Raw genomic sequence first — 24,178 nt, 5'->3', positions numbered from 1 at the left:
AATCCCACGTGGGTTTCCTGTGGATTTGCATGGGAATTAATTTGAAAGCTGGAATCTAAAAAAAAAACTAAAAGAAAATTTTTAAATCGACATTGCATTGCGTTTATATTGTGTGAAAATATTTTATATTAGTATAGAGAATGGCAAGCAAGTATGTAAGTACCACGAATAATGTTTATCTTTCTTTATAGAGTATAATAATAAGAATAAGATTAAGATTTGTGCAAATAGACGTATTATTAGGATAATATAATAGTTATTTGAAAATAGATCTTGAGTAAATTATTTGCAAACAATTAACAGATGCAAGTTGAAATGTTGTCAAAAACCAATCTTGCATACATGGGACACTGCAGTGTCCCACAAAGAAATGCAGGTTTAAAAGTCAAAGAATTCCCAATTTTCTTTATTAAAAAAAAAAAAAAAATTGGATGGAGATTTTTTTTATGCTCCAAAACTTTTAACTTTAGATATAATAAGGTCCTTAAGACTTAAGGGACTTACGAACTGCATTAAGGAACAAAAACAGGATATTTACAGAAACTTTTCAATTTTTAATCTGGATTACCACAGTGTTGTTGAGAATAAAGCCTCTGGGTCCAGTTTTCAAAGTAATATGATCTAAAGTAATGTTTAAATAAAATAATATGCTTTAAAATGCATATAGTTATACATATAACTCCTGATAGTTAACTATATGTATAACTGGTTATACATATAGCTTGTTATAAAAACTTATTTTTTAAAGTTATGCATGAACAAATTAGTACCAATTAATTCAAATTCAAGATTTAGTTAAAGTTCAAGTTCAAGTTTTTATTCATTGTTTTTGTTAATTTTATATTTGTTTGTTCAAATTTATCAGTTAGTACTATTTTTTACTACAGTAAGAATGTTTGTCATTGTTGAACATGATTTTATTAGTAACTTAATTTTATTTTCAACATATTTTGACAACACTCTTTATATTTTAAATGATGACAGCTTTACTTTTCTATTAATGTTAAATTTATTACGTTTCAATAACTCAGATTGAATCTTAAGGGGGAACACTCCTCAAAAATTTATTTTCTAAAATATAGCATTACAAAAGTTGTTATATGTTTCAAATAGGAGGACATAAAATGTTAGGAAGATTTATAACAAATAATGGCACCCTGTTGCCATGGCAACCTGGTAACTAGGGAAAAAAGTGAAATTAGTTCCCTCGCCCTGGCAAAGATTGGAGTTGATTAGAATAATATTTTTAGCTGATTTTTTCAAAACTTATAGAATATTGACAGATCTATGCAATAAGCAGACAGTTTTTTCTAACAACCTTTCTACCAGGTGTTATCCATGTTTGATTGTAGAAATAATTTTTAGCACAAAAATCACATACGTTTTTCAATATTTCTTCTGTTTAAAAAATGTTTTGAAAAAGTTGTCTGTTCATTGTATACATCTTTATTAAAGGAAGCCTTCCTGAAAATTTCATACAAATTGGTCAAGCGGTTTTCAAGATATCTTTGCCGGGAGATTAAAAACCAGCGTTCTGAGAAAAATGCAAATAAAGATAAAATTGGAAAAAAAAATGTTATAAAAACAATAGTAACTCAAAAAATACCATATATAAAAGTATGTTAACTATAGTTTTTAATCATGAAAACCAGCCTCATACATATTTCCTTCTTTCTGATCAAATTTATCAGATTTTTTATGTTTGCGTCCTCTCAAAATTTTCCTACACTTCTTGATGGTATCTTTGTTTTTATACTCCGACATCCTGATTCTTCTCCGGTTCAAGTAATTGCAACTAGAAATGGTATGCTGTCCTGGTATCATAAGTAGTTTTTCAAATATTAAAATACTAGACTTTAATCCTATATTAAAGGCTCCAATAGCATCATAGAGTCCAAACTTTAGCTGTGTAAGCGAAACATACTTTGACTTAGGTATTCTGGACCATATCATTGCATTAAAGCTTTCGTTCTGATTCTGGGTTTTCCCATGAAGTAAACGGTTTAAATAAGAATCTGATGTTAATTCAACATTAATGGGCTTCAATTTAAGAATAATATCAATAGGAAGACCTATTCCTGGTTTATACTCATTTGTACCATTAGCTTTATCTCGATTGTATTTACACCAACTATCTTTACCGACCGGACAATGTGGATAATAATAATTATTTTTCGATGAAGATGCAACATGAAATAAACTTGCTAAGGCTGAGGATCTCATACCTTCAAGGTTGCCACAATTTTGTCTAATAGAAATACCAAAATAATTTTGTAATCTATCAATTGTAGCATTTGTTAAACGGCCTTTACCATTTAAGCCCTTGACTTGTTTTTTTAATTGCTGACAGCGAGATCCAATACGCTTTTGAAAATGTCCAACGCAATCTAATTTAATTACTTCAACATCCTTGTATGTACTTTTAACAGTAGTGTAGCTCTTGCTATCCCCATCACCCAAATATTCTGTGTACCGTAATTTAAATTTCTCAAGAGAGCGATTAAATATATTTACAGCACCAACAGTTTCCATTCCACTAGCAGATCCATCATAGTTTTTGTTACAAACATGTGTTTTTAATTCTGCTTGGTTTTGCTGCTTTGAATTGAGGATATTTCGATTTTCATCGCATATTTTACATTTCCTAGATAAGGCTTCGACATCTAAAACCTTCCCATTTTTTATGGACAATGCTGCCGTAACCCCATTGTGGGAACTATATCCCCTTTTTTGCCATGTTCCATCGACAGAAACTCTAATATCAACTACCTCATCAGGAGATTTGCCTTTCCTGAGTTCTTGTACAGCTTCATGCATAGTTTCATTAGATACTGTTTGCGCTGCGGTTACTAATTTATGTACAATAACATTGTAGCTTTTATTACATATTCCTCTTGGCATATTCATAAGAGTGGCAAACCAATGTAGACCAGTTTGGCCCTGACCCAGTGTTCTCATAGCATATACCACTCTTTTATTAACATCATATCCTTCTACATTTCTTGATGTGTAAAAGTCTAATTTAAATCCACAAATACAACCTATAGATAATTTTGATGCAAATCCTTTGCAAGACTTTTTATTCTCGATTAAAGACAACAGAGGTTGCAAACATTCTGGACATCCAAGTTTATCAAATACGGAGGCAAGAATTTCCATATCAACAAATCTGTAGCCACTGACACATTTTGAGTGTTTACTCGGTACTGTTATTGGTTTTACTTTTCTTTTTGATACACTTGCAAATACACTTTCACTATCAACATTATCAACAGAGTCTGTCATATTTACACCATTACTATTAACACTATTTACATCAATATTTACACATTTTTCTTGTTTTCTTAAACCATAAAATGTACATTTACGTTTCTTAAGACGTTTCGTTGAAAATTTAACTCTACCACAACTATATTTCGACTTAAAGCTGTCCATTTTTCTTCACTCGTGTGTAAATTAGCAGCTTAAAAGACGACTTACAATGAACAACACATAAAACACTTTTCTAAATATGTGGTTTTGAATCATGGCTTTAGAAATAGTAGAAAGTATTTATGATGAAACTGCAAAAAAAAACGGCATAAAGAGGGGACTATATGCATTTTATTGATAATTTTCTTGTAACTAGGGGCGTTGCTAGGTGAGAATTGCAAACAGGTAGTCATACAAAAATGTCATTTATTTTACAAATAAAAGTTAATTTTGAATAATTTTTTCACCATTTAATTTTATAATAAATTTACTTTTAGAATAGCTAAAAAAAATAAATAAAAAAAAACGTTTTTTTTGAGGAGTGTTCCCCCTTAACTGAATTATTATAAGCTTTGTAGGGGTTTGTTGTATATCAAATGGTGTTGTAAATAAAGTAAAAATAATATATATATATATATATATATATATATATATATATATATATATATATATATATATATATATATATATATATATATATATAAAAGAATTCGTTGGAAAACCCATTTTTTCTTAGAATCTGAAAAAAATAAAAACCCTTTAATTGAAAAAAAACAAAATGAAAATTATGGATTCAAAACAAAAAACGCCCCACCATTTATTTCTGACCTGGAAAATTTTGAAAATGATTTATTACACTTAATTAAAACTATAAAATTCCAAAACATAAATAATGAATTCCAAAAACAATTAAAGTTAGACATTAATAATATAAAATTGAACCCTAATATTTTAGTTTTTGCTGACAAAACAAGTAACATTTACCAAATTACCCCAGAAACTCATCAAAAAATACTGCGCGATAATATTTCTAATAATTATACAAAAGCACTAAAAAACCTGGAAAACGCCATTAATTTAGAAGCTCAAAACATCGCCAAAAATATTAATTTAGATGCGAGAATTGAATCAGTTGCACCAGCTCAAGCGTTTGTTTCCCTAAAAGATCACAAACCAAATTTTCAAAATAAACTCCTTTGTACTCTACTAGTACCTTCAAAAAGTGAACTAGGGCACGTTAGTAAACTAGACAAAATTAATAACTCTATTCGGAAAAAATTAGGTTTACATCAGTGGAAAAATACCACTGATGTTATAGATTGGTTTTCTAAAATTAACAATAAAAATGAATGCACATTTATACAATTTGATATTATTGATTTTTACCCCTCAATTACAGCAGAAATTTTAGATAAAACAATAGAATTTGGAAAATCCCATTTAGAAATTACTGAGGACACTATCCGTATAATTAAGCACTGCAGAAAAAAACCACGCACGAATGCTTTGATGTAACAATGGGAAGTTACGACGGAGCAGAAATTTGCGAATTTGTAGGTTTATATATTTTAAATACCCTAGCTAAAATAATCCAAATTAATCAATTAGGTCTTTATCGCGACGACGGTTTAATAATAATGCATAAAAAATCAGGGCCACAACTCGATAAAATTAGAAAAGATATTATTAAAGTTTTTAAAAATATTGGCTTCCTAATTGAAATAAATATAAATTTAAAAATAGTGAATTTTCTTGATGTCACATTTAACCTCTCAGAAAGTTCCTATAAGCCCTACAAAAAACCTAATGACGAATTATTGTATATTAATGTAAATTCGAACCATCCCCCTCAAATTCTAAAGCAAATTCCAATTTCAATTAACAATAGGCTAAACCAAAACTCTTCTAATGAAAATATTTTTAACTCCTCTAAACGCGTTTATGAAGATGCCCTTAAAAAAAGTGGCTTTCAAAATTTCGAGCTAAAATTTGAAAAGAAAATTGCAAAAAAGCGTAATAGAAATAGAAACATAATTTGGTTCAACCCCCCGTACAGCAAAAATGTTTTAAATTTTTCTAAAATTAGTAGACAAACATTTTCCTCCCTTTAATAAATTACATAAGATTTTTAACAGAAATACCATTAAAGTAAGTTATACCCGCTAAAAAATGAGGCGTTGATTTGATGTTGATTTAATGTTTCTCGTCAACATTGATTCCATATTGATTTTTTGTCCAAAATGTTAGCCACTTATCAACGTTGATTTGGTGTTTACAAAAAACGTTGATCGAATGTTGCTTTTCAACGTTTAATCAACAATCATTTTTTCTTGGTGATTCAACACTGATTTTTATAATAGCCGACGGTATTTTGATATCGCTTTTTGATGCATATATCAAAAAAATATATATCAACAGTTTACGAAATAAAAACTCAGTATTTCTGATGAGTCTTTTTATTAATGAAACACAGTGTTAAATGAAAAAAAAACTTTGTTTTTTAAGTGATTTTCTACTGATTTATAATTTATATATATATATATATATATATATATATATATATATATATATATATATATATATATATATATATATATATATATATTATGTATGTATATATATATAAAATATTTGTATATAAAATTTATACATATTTATATTTGTATATAAAATTTATACATCAAATCTTTATTTGTTTTGTAAAAAACAGGCTGTAAATAAAGGATTTAGCAAAAAAAATTTATTGATAGAGCAATTCAAAACTAACTCAAAAGAATAATGAAAGAAAGTAAGCACTGCATTAAGTAAGAAAGTTTTTTATTGAATTTAACACAAAATTTACATTTTCAAACAATTTATTTAGCGTTTGCATCATTGTTCATTTTCAAAACTTTTCGATTGAGTCGTGTTCCTGATTGCCTTAAAAATTTCGAAATGCCTGAATAACATTCGCAAATTTTTGCATCAAGATGCTGTCGTGTAATCGCATCTAAATCAAAAATTCAAATCAAATTTGAAAAAAATCAAGCTGCAGAAATTATAGCAAATAGTTACATAAATAACTGACTAGGATAAACAAAATATATTTCCTGTGAAATAAAAAATCTAAAAAAATGCATAAAACCATTCTTACCCACTATCATATGATACAGGGTGTATGTTTTAAAATTTATCTTCAATGAACCACCCGAGACATTGAAACAGGCCCCAGCGTCCTCACTCAGCAACAACTTTCCAAAAGCAAAAGCCGATTTATATTACCTCCACAAGGACTAAGAGAATTCATCTATTATTAAAAAAATAAAAATTACTTAAGGGTCAGAATACATATTATGTTCATTCTATATGAATGAAATTATCTTAATTTCAATACATGGATTTTTAAAATTGAATCTTGAATCACTTTTCTCTTTTATCTATTTTTGCCATCCAACTCAACGCAAATCTTTTTTGAAAATCTTTAAAAAAAAATGTAGTAAAATAAACAATCTTATTATTATTTATGTAAAATATTTTGTAAAAAATTAACCATGAAAAATTACCTAAATGGAAAAAATAAATAAAACTTTTATTTAATTTACCCTGGCAAGACAAATGTCTTTCTTTGCTATCCTCTTTATCCAAAACACAATTTTTAGAGCCATTTTCTACCCAGGTATAGATAAATTATACATACAAAAATTAAATAAAATTTTTAAACGTTATATAGTGGTTTTTATTTAAACTTGTCAACAAACATATATTTATAAAATATTTGTCAACAAAATTATATTCTATAACATATAGTTCTGATTTCTATTAATTTTTTTACTGCACACGCACACAGATTTTAATTAGAACAAAAGCAACATTAGGACTTTTTTTTACCAATATATTTGAAGACAACATCATTTTCCCTTGAGATAGATTAGTTTCTTTCGAAAAGTCATTGTTATTTTCAGCAACTGAAAAGCTTGCTATTTCACTGTGTAAATGGGGAGTTGATATTGATTTAAAAACATTTATAATTCAGTAAAAAAAAAAACATTTTATTTTAACAAACCATTATTTTACTTTTACAAAAATAGTTAACCTGCTATATTTGGAATCACGTTAGATGTTCTTTAGCTATTTGAACTATCAAAATAGTATCTTCCGTATAGTTTTCTTCATCACCAACCACAACATCTTCATCACTTTCACAACTCTTTCTCCTTTAATATAAACTTTACTTTATAAACAAAAAAAGTGCATGATTTGTGTAATTCTTTATTGCAAAATTTTTTATTTGTTAAAAACTAATTTTAGTAAAATTTACTTTTGCTTTGTCCCTTTTTTCTCTTCGGTGTCAGTTTCAATATTTGAAGTATCTGCTGCTTTCTCTAAGTGTGACTGAGCTTCTTCATAAACACAAATCTATGTACGTAAAATCATTTATCAATATCTAATGAAGATGTAATTAAAATGTTTGCGGCAAAAGCAGGCCCTATGAGAATGGAGTGCAATTGGTGCACCGCATAAAAATTAATGAATTTTAATGAAAAACCCATGAAAAGTAATGAATTTTTTAGTTTTTAAAAAACAATAAAAGTTTAAAAAAAAAACTAAAACATTGTTAAAAAAACTTTTTTTAATCGTTGAAAATCTTTTTTAAACATTCTAAAGACATTCAGAACATATAATTTAAACAAATGCCCGTTGGAATATTGGATTTAAAATAAGTGATAGTAAATGAGACAATAGTCATATTGTAAAGGGGGCCTAAAATAAATTTGCACCAGCACATGTTTATCCTCTCCAGTGCCCTGGTCAAAACATACAGTTCAATATCTAATTTACATTTTTTTATAGTAATATGCAAACCTGTAGTGTATAAAATCCTAGCAGGGTATATCTTCCAATCAGAGGTTGATGCCTGCAAGGTTGTGACAGCTTTACAAATCGCAGCGGAATTTTTAAATGGCAGCCAGAAGCATTTCCCATCATTTTTCATCCAACTTTTAGCAATCACTTCCACTTCTTTAATTTTTCCATTTAAAAATTCAACAATGGCAAATGAAATTTCAATATTCTGGTGCAATTTAATTCTAAACAATCTTATATAAGTTACAAAATAAAATTAAAAACACATTAGAGATTAAAAATAATGAACTTTGTAAAACGCTTTTTAGATTTATTAATGTAAAACACCAGTGTAAATATTTTATTATTTCTATAAACATACTAAGTATTTGTTTCACACAAAAAATTTATAAATTAAAATGCATTAAACTCACTTTAAATTTGTTCAATGAACTACATATTTGACAAATTAACAACAAATTTTACAAAATGACACATGCACAGACATTCTTTAAAAATTGTTGGTCTGCAAGTATAATCAAAGTTTGTGTTTTTAATTCAAGAAATCAGTGATCATAAGCAATATCACAATGTCTAAGCAGAAAAAAAGCATAACCACCTTTTTAAACAGGTATCATCAAGCCTTTCTTTAAAAGTTCTTTCTTTTTCGGAAAAATTGTTTTTAGGTTGGCTAATGAATTTACATAACAAACGTCTAAATAAGATGTTTCAAAACAATCAGGAAAAAACTTTCGAACTGAATGAGGATTTAGAGCCTTGCATTTTACAAGATCTACCAAAACCTCTTCTACTAAAATAAAACCTTTGCCTTGAATAAAATAAACTCTGTCTCATAGATTTGATGTGATCTTTTTATTTACCACTTGGGCAGAAATTTCTTTACCCTTCCTTTCTCTAAGAAAAATATCCAACTTTTTTCTCTCATCTAATTGATTCACTATTTGGGCAACAGTCTGATGTGATTTTCGCACCATTTTTTTAATTCAACCCAAAAAGTTTTCAAAAGGAAAAACTGATAGATGATCAAGACTCTCCCCAAAGTTAACACAATCATCAGCTAAATGAATCATGCTATGAACATCGTATGTTACCAAGATCTCCCCATACAAAATTTGTACTTCTCTGACAAACCATATAAGCAGCTGTTTAGCAAATTCTAACTAACAATTCATTTTTGGCCATTTTATTAGAAAGCAGTATGTGCATAGCAATTGACAAAGAAATAAATAAGTCATAGTTTTATTTATTTTTCCTTTTTAAAACAACAGGTCCAGCATAAAGCAGAATAATCGAAACTCTGTTGCTTTCCACTTCTCAAGTTCATTTAAAGAGCGTGGTCTACGTTGAAAATTGGATGGTGTATAACTTTGTAAATTTATGAGTTCATTTGAAATACTGTCTTTAACAGATTGACTTATTCTAATACATCGGGGACCTTTACACCAGTTTATTAGAAGTTTTTTAACTACTCCAAGACATATAAGGTGCATATAGTCTAATGGGAATCCAGTTACCATTGGGAAATTTAACTGAACAAGTGGAGAAAGACTCTCAAGTTGGTGACCTTCTTTATAAAAATTATATTTAAAAGCCATGCCAGTACAAAGTATAGTAGTCGTTTCCAATAATCTTACGCCATGTTTTTGTGTGCCAACTGCCATACATATTTTTGAAGAGATTTTTGTAATGTCTGCCAGCATTTCGGTATAGATGGAGTAAATTTATTTAAGTGAAATAAAAGTGCATTTAAAGCATCATCTTTTATACAGTATTTTAATGACCACTCATATAATAAATCTTTTATTGAAGTTAGAGTATCAATACTACTGTATAAACTATTTTTAAATGCAATGTCGTCAACATCACAATAATTAGATTCAACTTTACTTAAACAAAATTTATTTTCTGGCAAAGTGATTGAAAACATCAATATATCACTGTGCACATCTTCAGAAACTTCAAAAATCTTTTGAATGTCTAAATCTAGATGAACGCAATTCCCTCTATCAACAATGTTGCACTCTTCAAGAAGATATTTTATTCTTTTTTCAGTATTTCGTTTTTCTTTCATAAATTCTCTCATATATAGGCTTCAGTCATATTTAGGCATTATTATCTTTATTTTATTACATCACAAAAGAAAAAAAAATAAAGGCATTACTATTCTTATGCAAAAAAAATCAATTTAAATTGCATTTTGTACTATATGATTTAAGTTTGCAGTCAGAATTTATCAGGCAAATACTTGCAGCCATTAATAATTTGCTATGATAATAGTAATGTTAGTATAATAAGCATTAATAAGCCAAATTGCTGCTAAGTTGTGACTTTTTTATGTTAAATTTGTTAAAATATTTATATTAAGATGTTCTATTATCCTCAAATAGTTAAAGAACTACCCTAATTTCATTAGGATAATCTTTATTCAAGAACTGAAAAAATAATTACTTAATAAAATATATGTTTTTCAGTAAAGTTTATATTCATTTCATACCGCATAATACAATTAAAATTTGAACAAACGCTTTATAACCACCAAAAATAACAAAAAAATCCCAAATAATAATGAACATATAAAAGAAAAAAACACTGATTATTGTAATTGTAAACAAAAAATAGATTGCCCTCTAAATGGAAAATGCCTTTCGAAAAATGTAATTTACAAGTGCATTGTTTCCTCACAAAACAACCCTGATAAACAATATATTGGCTTAACCGAGGGGGAATGGAAAAAACGTTATGCCAACCACAAACAATCGTTTAAACACAAAAAATATTCAAAAGAGACTATGCTGTCAAAATATATTTGGGATTTAAAAGAAAAAAATTAAAATTTTAATTTACAATGGTCTATTCTAAAATCTGCCCCTGCCTATAATAACATTTCCAAAAAATGTATGATATGTTTGCAAGAAAAATTTGAAATAATTACTCATTTAAATCAAGAAAATTTATTAAATAAAAAATGTGAATTAATTTCTAAATGTAGGCACGAAAATAAATACCTCTTAAAAAATTATAAAAACAAATGACCAAATTAAACTATCCCCATTACAAAGAAAATTATTTCATAATTACTTTCTATAACTTCCCGTTAATAAAAAAATATAGTAATTAAAAATTTTTTATAATAATTTATAACTTCCTGTAAAATATTTTTTTCTATAAATTGAATTTTTTTTGAGATTTAGTAACTCTTCCTGATGATCCAGCAATGGTGAAACTTCAAGTCGAAGATAAAAGTTAGATAAGTGTTTTTTACTAATTAATTATTGCTCTGTTCTTTAAGAACATTGAGCACTCTATTTGTAAAATACACTAACATAATTTATATATATATATATTTATATATATATACATATATATATTTATACATATATATATGTATATATATATATGTATATATGTATATTATATATATATATATATATATATATATATATATATATATATATATATATATATATATATATATATATATATATATATATATATAACATTAAAACAATAAAATTGATACAAAATTTCACTTTAAAACGAATACCATTAACATTGTGATGATAATAGCATTAGGAAACTAGTATTTATGTATTATTATTATACTATGAATAAATAGTTTTTTAATTCATTTTATAAAATAGAGACTGACAACTGATAATTAATGGAAATAAATACAAATTATAAAAATCACGTAAACTTCATTTATTATTACTAAATACTATATTAATGTTAAAATCAATTTAGAGCATTGTTATTAGTTCTTTTGCGATTCGCACTTCCACTTCTGTCTCTCAAATTTATAAAATAAGTGGTCAAAGCTTGCTCAATAGGTTCTCAACATAACAATGCTTTTTTCTTACACTTTCTAATGAGAAATATGGCAAATTGATTATTTGTTTTACCTAAATCATGGGTCATCTATGCATAATGATGTCAGATGATGACCCGGTTTATTGAACACCTTCATCCTTTATAAATCTCAGTCAATTTTTTGCCATCTCCCATTGAAAATGATGTCAGTTTTTGTTATCATATTATGATGGTATATCTGAATTGTTAATATAATATAAAAAATGCATATACCATCAATTTTTTCTGGTTCAATTATACATTTATTCGCAACAGTACTAAAAGTAAAAAAAACAAACGTAAATTGTTCTTTCAGATAAGTAAGCTAATTTCTGAATTTAAATTGTTTTTCCTATGATCCTCTACAGTTTTAAGCAACAAAGGCAAGAAGTTTTTAGACCACATTGTTGGTGTAAATACCTCTAAAACATGCTCATAGCTAGCATAAATTGTTTTACTTTTTTTAAAAATATTTTACTTTTTTTTAATTCAGTTTCTTAATTGACATTATTTTGGTCTCAACATCCCCTCCCTATTGTCAATTATTGTTAAACTCACACTGCCCCTCTATCTACTGGCATCATTTATGGATGATCCCATAGCCTAAATACTATCTATATATATATATATATATATATATATATATATATATATATATATATATATATATATATATATATATATATATATACATAAATATTTATATATATATATATATATTTATATATATATATATATTTATATATATATATATATATATATATATATATATATATATATATATATATATATATATATATATATATATATATATATATATATATATATATATATATATATATATATATATATATATATACAAACTATTTTTATTTTATTTACAACACCATTTGATATACAACAAACCCTTACAAAGCTTACAATAATTCAGTTAAAATTCAATCTGAGTTATTGAAGCGTAATAAATTTAACATTAATAGAAAAGTAAAGCTGTCATCATTTAAAATGTAAAGGGTGTTGTCAAAATATGTTGATAGTAAAATTAAGTTACTAATAAAATCACATTCAACAATGATAAATATTCTTACTGTCGTATAAATATAAATATAAAATAGTCAAAAACAATGAACAAATAACTTGAACTAGAACTAAATCTTGACTTTAAATTAGTTGGTACTAATTTGTTCAAGCATAACCTTAAAAAATAAGTTTATATAATAAATTTTATGTATAACTAATTATACGTATAGTTAACTATCAGGAATTATATGTATAACTGCATGCATTTTAAAGCATTTTATTTAATTTATATATTACTTTAGATCATATTACTTTGAATACTGGACCCAGAGACTTTATTCCCAATTACACTGTGGTACTCCAGATTAAAAATTGAAAAGTTTCTGTAAATATCCTGTTTTTGTTCCTCAACTTCGTAAGTCCCTTAAGTCTTAAGGACCTTATTGCATATAAAGTTAAAAGTTTTGGAACCTAAAAAAAGTTACAGAAACCTCCCTATCTCCCCCCTGTTTTAATATTTTTTTTTAATAAAGAAAATTTGACTTTCAAACCAACATTTCTCTTGTGGGACACTGCAGTGTCCCATGCATGCTTGGTTTTTGACAACATTTGAACTTGCATCAGTCAATTGTTTGCAGATAATATACTCAAGAACTATATTCAAATATCATATGAACATGTTAGAGAATGTTCATATGATATTTAAACATCACAAATTTAATAATATTGTTGTGATGTGTTATATAAATATTACCATAATAGATTATGATATAAAAATAAGATAGGATATGAAGGCAATGATCAAATAATAAATTTACTTATAGAAATTTAGATGTTTGTTTATTAGTTTCAGAATATTATATTATGTGTGACTGCAGCCTTCTATAATAACAGGCCTTGACATCGCGCAACAAAGTTGTTAAACTGAATACACTAAAATGCTGTGTATCTCTTTGCAAGTCGAACTATCTCAACTACAACAAAAATATCAATTCATACAACTACAACTACAATATCAATACTCAACTACAACAAAAATATCAATTTATAAATTCCCGAAGAATCTAGAGGAGAGAAAAAGATGTAGTGAAGCTATCCCAAGAACTGGTTTTATTGTTACAGACTATACAGCAGTATGTCAATTGCATTGGCCCAATGAAGCACCTTTTGAAAGCAAATATGGGAAGCAACGACCTTTAAGCCCACCATCTGTTTTTATAAATATTCCGCCTAGTTGTTTAGCCACATCAGCAAGTAAAGTTAGAAAAACTGTAACTTCAAGAGGTTTTCGAAGCATTTTACCAAATGAGTTAAATGATTTTCTAAAAGAGGATGAACTTATATTTGACGATATTCAATCTTTGTTAAGTGATAATAACAATGTTATTGTTTTCCAGCTTAATAAAAAAAGTTTACACATACAATCAAAAATGTACAAACTTGGTGTTCCATTATTTATTTTAGTAATTTTCAATGATTATTCATTTGTAGCTAACCATAATGGCACAACTTGTAATATTTCATGTTTAGCTGTAAACAAATTAAAGTTAATAAAAACAAAATCAGCTTTATTTGAAGCAGTTAGATTTTTAAAAAATAAAGAAAGTTCGCTTTAGTCAAATATTCTATTCGAACACCTTAATGCTATGAGAAAAGTTAATGTTAGTGAAGTTTTATATACTTCAGATATTATATGTAGAGCATATGAGTATTTTGCTATGCGACGAAGTTTATATGATTGTTTGTGTATTGACTACAAGTTGCCAAGTATAAGGACTTTAACACGATTGACTTCAAAAATAAGCTCAATGGAGGACCTAAGTTTCATAAATAGTATTTTTATGAATTTGAAGGTACTGCTGTATTTATTGAAATAGTAATTTTTTTTCGAATGTTTTTAATGTCAAAGCACCTGGTGCTGGCATTCGGTTTAGAAATGAATTATGCGGAGAAATCCACTCAGTTGGTAATCAACAGTTACAACTGCTACGAGATATTGCTGAACTGTCAAATTTTATGAAACCTACAGGTAAGCGTGTATAACAGCTTACGCTAGATACTAACAATGCAATAGCACATTCATGTTATGGCTTTATTGATCTCGTAGAAACTTTGTTGAGTAATGGAGCAAAGTATGTCTTCTTTGGTTGGTTTTCAACAGATCCACTTGAAAAGCTTTTTCTAAGCTTCGACAGGGATCTGGAGGTACTTACTTTATAAACGCTAAATCTGTAATTGAAAAAATTAATATTCAACATACTAAATTGATTTTACAACTTGACATTCCTGTTGATGGTATCGATGGTCATACTTGTGACATATGTTTTAGAGATATTTCTACTGATGGAAAAGAACTTCTGGATAATATACATGATCTTGAAAGCTCACTTAATAAATCTACATTAGTGGCTATAGTTTACATAGCTGCCTATGTGCAAAAAAACGAAATTAAAATATATGATGATTCTACCAATTATTATTATAAATATGAAAGTTATCTGTATAGCCTAAACAGAGGTAAACTTGAAATTCCTTCTGATACTCTTTTCTAATGGTCAATATTTTGCTTTTTTTTTCAAGGTGCTACTGACCCTTTATGCAGAACATTTGGTGTTACTCAGTTTCAGTTCATTGCTGCTAAATATAAATTTAAAATTACAAAAAAACAATGCAGAGTATATTCTAATATTCTGCTAAAGAATTACTCACTAATAACCACTCCCAAAATACTAAAGCTATCATAATTTATGTGAAAATTAGTTTTGTAATTTATTATGCTATTTACTTGTTATGTTTTTTATTTTCTCATTAGCCTATATGTCTCTCAATATGTTTGGATTTGTAAATATTTACCCTGTTGAAATATATTGATAAAACTTTTTTTTTGCTTGAATCAACTTGTGTTGGTGTTTTTTATTGTTGGTAATTTTTATTGTTACCATTTTTAGGAAAAAAAAATTAAAATCACAGTTATTATTCTAATATATAGATATATACTTTGTTATGGTTCTGCTTGTTATTGATACTATTTAATATTACATAAATATTCTTAATGAAATTTGAAATACGAAAAACATGATTATCTTTTAACAATTTTTTGGTTATCATTTTATATTTCCGTCTTTACTAGAAATTATTATTAGGAAACATTGACTGCCACTACACCCTACCTAATATAAAAATATATCAATATAAGTAAAAGTGAAAGTTTAATCGGCCTTCAGTTTTTACGGCATTTTGCGCAATGTCAAGACCTGTTATTATAGAAGGCCGTCCCGGTGGAAAGTGAGCTAACGACTAGCGAGCGACTAGCTAGCTTTATAGCGATTTTCTAGCGATTTTTCTTTTCTTATTTTATTCTTTCGTAATGTCTTTAACATCTTTAAAAATTCGATTTTTAGTGTTGGATCTATTATAATTATGAAAATAATTGAACTTTAAACATGTCGATTTTGTAACGATATGTCGCTAGCTACATATCGCAGTTTTTAAGAAAGCGATTTTATTACGAAAAGACGCTAGCTACATATCGTATTGGTGTAGCTGGTTACTAGATAGCGATAAATCAATAGCTATTCGATTGTTACGTATCGCAGCTTTTAAGCTATCGATTTAATAACGATTTATCGCTAGTTACATATCGTAGCTTTGTAGCTAACTACATGATATCCACAACTCTATAGCTAGTTGATAGCTTCATATCGCAGTTTTTAAGAAAGCGATTTTATTACGAAAAGACGCTAGCTACATATCGTATTGGTGTAGCTGGTTACTAGATAGCGATAAATCAATAGCTATTCGATTGTTACGTATCGCAGCTTTTAAGCTATCGATTTAATAACGATTTATCGCTAGCTACATATCGTATTTGTGTAGCTAGCTACATGATAGCCGCAAATCGATAGCTAGTTGATAGCTTCATATCGCAGTTTTTAAGAAAGCGATTGTATTAAGATATGACGCTAGCTACATATCGCGTTTGTCTAGCTGGCTACTAGATAGCCAGAAATAGATTGCTAGTTGATAAGTAAATATCGTAGCTTTTGTTCAGCAACTTTATTACGATATCGAGATATATCTCAAAAACTACATATCGCTCCTATATTAACCTATAGTTAATATAGACACGATATCTATATATTACCTATAGTTAATATAGACACGATATCTAGTATTTGAGATATCGTAATAAAGTCCCTGGAAATAAGCTGTGACATATACGCAACACCATGGTGTTCCGTAATGCAGAATACTAAAGTATGTTGATTAACAATTTTAGACTCGTTTTTTTACCCACGCACTTTTTTGATACGTAATTTAATCAAACATATGAATAAATTACGTATCATTAAAGTAAGTGGGTAAAAAAACGAGTATAAAAGTATCATTTTTATTATACGCAATTTAATCATAATTATGATTAAATTGCGTATCATAAAAGTGCGTCGATAAAGAAACGAGTCTAAAAGTGTTAATTTACATACTTCCGAATTACGCAACATAAATTTACACAACTTTTATGATTTTTGGCGTAATTTCTCTAACGACTTAACTTGTCATATTCAAATTTGCTATACATAGCCTGCAATTTTATCGCTATTTCATTTTTTGCACTATCACACTACAATTCATATCGTTTTTAAAATATCAATATCAATATCAAATATGGCATCTAAAATATCTTCAGATGATTCGGAATGCACCAGATTTCTTCAAAGCTCTAAACGGATGGGCCAAGTTGAAACGGTAACTTACATTTCATTTATTTGTTCTGTAAATTAGTAACCAGACTAGTCTATGGATAGACTTACAACACAGACATAGACAATTCTGTATGTTGTAATGGACACAACAAATGTTTAATTTTTTGTCCTTGTTGTGTCTATCAAATTTTTGATGGTGTCCTAAGATTGCTCAGTTAAAAAATAATTTTCACTTCATAAGTCTACAAAGCATAATTTTTTGTCTATTTGGTGTCTATGATTTTGTCTAAATTTACTTGATTTCATAAAACCAGAAATATTGATTTTTGCCAATAAAATCTAAATTATCCAAAAAATCCTTTAGAAACAAAAAAGAAAATATACGATACATTATATTTGAATTTTATTTCATGGTAAAAATGACTTTTATGGTGACAAATTTAAAGTGGTGACAAATTTTAGGACGGAATATGACAATAATGTTTACACAAATAGTTGATTTTCCAAAATTTAGATCCAATCATAGTCAGATTCACAGTCTGAGGATAGAATGTTAAGAAAATCAGGATTGATTAGATTTTTTAAATGATAAACTTACCTTCAACTTTTTTGAAGTAATCCCAAACTGGAGAGGGCATTTTAAAAATAAATTTTCACGCATATTCACTGAGAATTGAAAAACAACTGAACTGAGTAATTAATGAACTTCAATTGAGCACAAAATAGTCCATTTTGAGGTTTTTAAATAGACATTAACTTTTTAATCAACAGCATACGCTGGACAAAAAATTAAAGAATGAACTTCTGTTAGAAAAATTGTATTTTTAATTTTGTGCTCGTTTTCAGTTTTTGAAAAGATGCTGCAGTGAAAATTTAATTACTCGTTATAAGTCCAAATTATATATTAAATAGATCTTCTATACCTCATTAAAAAATATTTGTCGAAGTCTATTTTTGTCCTTTTATAATAAGGCCATTAGAGATTGTCTGGTTGCTACTGTAAATAGGACTCTAATAATCGATTTGATTGCGACATATCGCAGCTTTTTAGCTACTGATTTTAGGCCGGGTAAATAAAGATGAGCAATTATAATACAATCTCTTTATTAAAAACTGCGATATGTAGCTATCAACTAGCTATTGATTTGTGGCTATCTTGTAGCCAGCTACACAAATTGCTTTTAATCAGTAATTGGTCAGTTTTACGTGAATAAAAACTTTAGGAGCTTTCGTTATATTTTTGTTTACGTAAAGGTAAGCAGTATACTTAGTAATTGGTCAATTTTACGTTAATAAAAACTTGATAAAAATTGCTCATTTTTATTCACCCGGCCTTTAAGTCGAAATATTTTAATACAGTTGTAGTTTCGGCGCACTGTTCCAGACTTGTGGAAAAAGATGTTGGTAAGATAGATAAGCGCAGTCAGTTTACTATTGACAATTGATTTTTGTTTATTTTATGTCATTAGAAACAGCACAAAATTCTTTATAATAAAGAACTAAAATAATTTTTAAATATTTTTGTTTAAAACCTAATGTAATCAAAGTTAAAAGATTTTCATAAGTGTGGCGCTACTGCAGTTTTTCCCACCCCCCATCCTTTTTTTTTTTAATGATTGATTATGATAGAGAATTTTATGCTGATTCAGAAAAATATATAAACGTAGACCTGAAAATCAACAGAAAGTGCTCTAATTCGAAGTCAAAGTTGTAAAAAATCCCATTAAAAACCCTAATATTCGCCATTTTTTTTCAAAACACTTTCATTTTTAACGAAAATTAATTACCATTCCATAAGTGTTTCCCTTGCTATTCAGTTTTAACCCATTTTACTCTATATCTCATAGGATATTTATGATGTTGTGTATATATATATATATATATATATATATATATATATATATATATATATATATATATATATACAATTTATGAGATATATATATATATAAGATCTTTTTTATATAATATAATATCATAAATATCATATCAGTACTAAATTTATATATATATATATATATATATATATATATATATATATATATATTAAGTTTTGTTTATTTTTTTGATAATACTTTACGTATATTATATTGCTTTATATTACTTTTAACTAACTTTTATTATTTTTATATAACATATATTATAATATATGTAATAATAATATATATAATATATATATAAAATACATGTATTATATATATATATATATATATATATATATATATATATATATATATATATATATATATGTGTGTGTGTGTGTGTATTCTCTTCTTTTTATATAGATTTAAATATATGTAAAGCATTATCAAATATAAAAATTACATTTTTAGTTCATCAGGTCGTTAAGAACAGCTCGTCAAAAAAGTTTTGAAAATGCTAGAGCATCTTTAATTGAAGATGCTAACATTGAAGCAGTTGAAAATAAAATAATTGATGATTATGAATGTGATGCAAGTTGTAATAATGATATTTCATTTGAGTCTAGCGACGTAATTAGTTCAGATGAGTCATCTGATAAGGACAATGACATTAGCATGACATCAAAAATCTACGACATAAATCAAAAGCTTTTGGACTTTTATTTAAGATATAATCTGACTAGAAATGCTATGGAAGCTCTTTTAAAGTTATTAAACATCAATTATGATAAAACTTTGCCATTATCTGTTACTACACTTAAAGCTAAGTCAATAACCTACAACCAGTCTAAAAATTGGGTAAAAAGAATTGAAAAAAAAATTTGATGTCATATATTGGCGTCAAAGACAATTTATTGTATTGCATGGACCATCGTAATTTACAATTAAGTTTAAAAAATAAAAATGGCAACAGTGGCATAGTAAAATTACGACTGTTTTTTAATTTAGATGGTTTGCCTGTTTTTAAATCTTCTAAATTATCATTTTGGCCAATTCTAATGTCATTTAGGGATTATAATCATATTGGTGCACTTCCTGTAGCATTGCACTGTGGTGTAGAAAAACCAAATTTGAATTTTTATCTTAAACAACTGGTTGATGAATTGCAAATTTTAAGTGTTCCTTTTGATTTGAAAGGACAACAAATGGTTATTTCTGATGTTGATTTTATCTGCGATACCCCTGCACGTTCATTTGCTCAAAATATTTTTAATCACAATGCATACTACGGATGTGGGTACTGTAATATCAAAGGTGAGTATTGTTACAATCGTATTATTTTTACAGATCAGAATTGTACACCACGTTCTGATGAAAGTTACAAAAGTATATCAGAAAATAATCAGCATGGCCCTTCACCTCTTTTGAATATTCCTCAATTAAGTGGACTGCAATCGTCATGTCCTCCAGAATATATGCATCTGGTACTCCAAGGTGTGGTGAAAAAGTTATGCACATATTATTTCACTAAAGTACCTTTTCTGCATTTATCTTGTAGACTTTCACAACATTTACTGAGTAAATTATCCGCTGAAATCGATGATATAAGGAAGTATTTACCATCAGAATTCCACAGAAAACTTAGTTCTTTGGTTAATTTTAAAAACTGGAAAGCCTCTGAATTTCGACAGTTTGTTTTATATCTTGGACCATTTCTCTTACATGATAAATTGCCAGATCGGTATTATGACCATTTTATTATGTTGCACTTCAGCATGTATGTTTTGGCTTCTGATGAATATGTTGCTTATCATGTTATTGCATCTGAGTGTGTTAAAAAATTTGTTGAATTTATGCCTATATTATTTAGCAAAAGATCTATGGTCTATAATGTGCATGTGTTAATTCATCTAGCTTTTTTTGTAGTAAAATATGGACCTTTGGACTCATTTTCTGCATTTCAATTCGAAAATATGTTGGGTTTATTAAAAAGACGAATTAAAACAGGTAGAAACATTTTTCAACACGCAATTGTTTGCTTAAATGATCTTCGATCAGTAACTAATAATCACTTGAACACTGTAAAGATTTCTACTGATCTGCCGGATTGTGCTTTTGTTATTGATGATGGTTCCATTGTTTTATGCACTAGTACAAGTCTTGACTGTTTACATATATCTGGAATTCTTTTATCTTATGTGAAGCCACTTTATACATTTCCGTACTCATCAAAAGTCCTTAGAATTGGATATTATCAGAAAAGTTGCACACATGCTTATAATGTTAGACCCATTCGAAAATGTATCATGATTATTTGTAGGGAAAACTACTTTCTAATTATCCCATTGGTCTGCAAATTAAACTAAAGTTTTAAAGTTGCTATGGGTTATAATTTTAATTTATTTACAGAACTTGATTAGTTTTTTTTTAATTTTTTAAAAATATATCAATTCATTTGAAGTCTTTATACTATTTTAACTGTGTATTTTCTAAATAATAAATGTATAATTTTTATGTTACATTTTGCAAATGTTTTATTTCAGATGAATTATATTGTATATTTGTATTGTGACAGTGAAGTTCTGGAATTAAAAAACTGTGACATAATAATGTCAGAGAAACTAAAAAATTGGTCTATGGATGATTGGAGATCTCGTGGTCAAACATTAACGGAAGATGACCTTCAAATAAAGGCAATGCATAAGGATGGTATAAATGCGGCATGCATATTACAGATAAGTATTTTACACCCTGTTGGAATTAAAAAATAAAAAGTGTTTCAGTAGTAACATTTTTTAAAAGTAAATTAATCTTACAAAATTGTATTTTTTATTTATTTTATACGTTTCAGTTGGAATTGATACGAAATTGCTTATTCAAAAAATTCAAAAACTTGTAGTAAACAAAAATTTTACTCCTAAAAACGGACTCCTTAGACTTATTGATCGTGTGGGTCAAACCAAAAGGCAGAGCATTCCACCATTGAATGTGAGTGTTTTTAAACCAATTTAATAAATTATTTATATTGTAATCAATATACTAAGTATTGCAGAAAATGTGTTGAATATTTAATTTAGGTACTTTAATTTTTATGATCTAAATTTATTTTGATTTCTGGTGGGCTTTCTTGATAATATAGATTTTTGTATACGTTTATTGTACATATAAAACTATGATTGTACAAATACTAAAAAAGTTATTTGTTTTGTAGCATATTCTCACTGCAGAATCAGAAGTAGAAATTGAATTTAATACATCAAAAAAACAAGAGAACTCCTATAAATCTACAAAACGGAAAGAGAAAAGAAAAAGCCTTTCTGAAGAACCGTCTTTACCATCATGGCCGTTGTGGGAGCCACCAAAGCTCCCCAATTCCAATTCAGTATACATTTTTAACAATTTTTTATCCCATTTGTGAAAATTTTTATTTGGTTTCATTTGAATGGTTTGTTTGTTGTTTTTTTAGTTACCATTTTTAAATGAAAGAATCAGTATAAAATAATTAGAATATAGTGATAGAGTTTTTATATCATTTAAGAGTATTTATAATCATTGTTAATCTTGTTTTAGAACCTTCTGTCTGTCTCTGCCTCAATGGATCAAGTAGATGACTCGCCAGTTACACAGACAGTGTCTCCATCAGAGTTGCAGTCTGTTTCACAAATTCAACCACTATTGCATTCATCTTCTTCCTTTTCTTTGCCATCTCAAAAAAATGGGATAGACCAAATAAATAACTTTATTCTGAAAGCAAACGTTGAACCCAATACTGTTGAAGGCATTCAATTTATAGTGAATGCCATGTACAGAAAAGTTTGTGGGTTGGAAACCGAAATGCGTACCATACGTTCACTTTTAGACACTAACCATGGTAATAACGAAAATATAAATATAGATTATTTACCAGCAAATTCAGTTGAAGAGTTTGATTCACTAGAAAAAAAAAAAATTCACTCTAATGATAAAGATATCATTTGCAGAAAGATGAAGCAAATTGGTGGGAAAAATGTAAGTGACTTTTTAAAAAATGCTTAAAAAACTTGCATAACAGACAAGCTATGTTGCAGCATCAATCGAACTTGTGCAGATAAAAAGCGTAGGTTTATAGGACCAGTCGAAAGTTTGATTTTCGATGCAGCTTATTGTTTATTTCCAACTGCCACTGAATCCAGTATGACTACCTTAATTGCGAAACACTTGAGAAAATCTAAAGATCGATATTTTGCAACAAGAAAGAGAAATTCTTCTCTAACAAATGATTTAAACAGTCCTGTTAGAAAAATTCGAAAATTAAACACTGACTCGTGTAGTGATTCCAGTTAAATTATTTTTTAAATTTGTTTTATTATTTATTCATCTTTTTTTTTTTTTAGTTATTTTATTCTTCATATATATTTTTAAATAACTTTTAATATTATTAATTTAATTTAAGCAAAATCATTTAGTTGTTAATGGCTTTTTTTATTTTTTAAAAATAATTCATACATTTTCTTTTAACATTTTATAATGACTTTAACATTTAAAATTTTTTATTGAAACCAGTTTTAACATTTTGTATTTAATTTGTTATAAATGCAATCTTATTTCAATGGTTATAATTCATTCCCCTGAAAAATATAGCATGCGATTTTTTCAGGAATATCTTCTAGC

At 27.4% G+C, this 24,178-nt stretch overlaps 1 protein-coding gene and 1 long non-coding RNA gene across 8 annotated transcripts; one reads left to right on the top strand and one right to left on the bottom strand.

The window, feature by feature from the left end:
- Positions 1–23,980, top strand: LOC136081628 (uncharacterized). Of its 5 annotated transcripts, none has more exons than XM_065799150.1 (6): positions 17–155; positions 20,000–21,913; positions 22,072–22,263; positions 22,373–22,516; positions 22,740–22,910; positions 23,099–23,980. In XM_065799150.1, the coding sequence occupies exons 3-6, from the start codon at positions 22,072–22,074 to the stop codon at positions 23,561–23,563; spliced, it is 972 nt and encodes a 323-aa protein (XP_065655222.1). In that variant the 5' UTR covers positions 17–155; positions 20,000–21,913; the 3' UTR covers positions 23,564–23,980. The 5 variants fall into 5 exon arrangements, with proteins under 5 accessions (XP_065655219.1, XP_065655222.1, XP_065655223.1 ...); XM_065799151.1 differs by lacking the exon at positions 17–155 and adding an exon at positions 19,024–19,070; XM_065799149.1 differs by lacking the exons at positions 17–155; positions 20,000–21,913 and having other exon boundaries at positions 21,967–22,263.
- LOC136081627 (uncharacterized) lies at positions 6,051–7,431 on the bottom strand. Of its 3 annotated transcripts, XR_010638959.1 has the most exons (5): positions 7,325–7,431; positions 7,120–7,216; positions 6,834–6,899; positions 6,386–6,710; positions 6,051–6,241 (listed from the first exon to the last, which is right to left on the bottom strand). It is a non-coding gene; the product is annotated as an uncharacterized LOC136081627 (long non-coding RNA). The 3 variants fall into 3 exon arrangements; XR_010638958.1 differs by lacking the exon at positions 6,051–6,241 and having other exon boundaries at positions 6,275–6,710; positions 7,325–7,418; XR_010638960.1 differs by lacking the exons at positions 6,051–6,241; positions 7,120–7,216 and having other exon boundaries at positions 6,275–6,710; positions 7,325–7,416.
- Positions 23,981–24,178: the final 198 nt, after the last annotated feature.

Source organism: Hydra vulgaris, chromosome 06 (assembly GCF_038396675.1).
Source record: "Hydra vulgaris chromosome 06, alternate assembly HydraT2T_AEP".
Lineage (NCBI taxonomy): Eukaryota > Metazoa > Cnidaria > Hydrozoa > Anthoathecata > Hydridae > Hydra > Hydra vulgaris.
The sequence above is the reverse complement of the archived record's forward strand: the minus strand, read 5'-3'. Positions and strand labels throughout refer to the sequence as shown.

What these genes read in the sequence shown, in the direction of transcription:
- LOC136081628 (XM_065799147.1), top strand. Translation starts at nt 20,413, where the DNA reads ATGTCATATATTGGCGTCAAAGACAATTTATTGTATTGCATGGACCAT.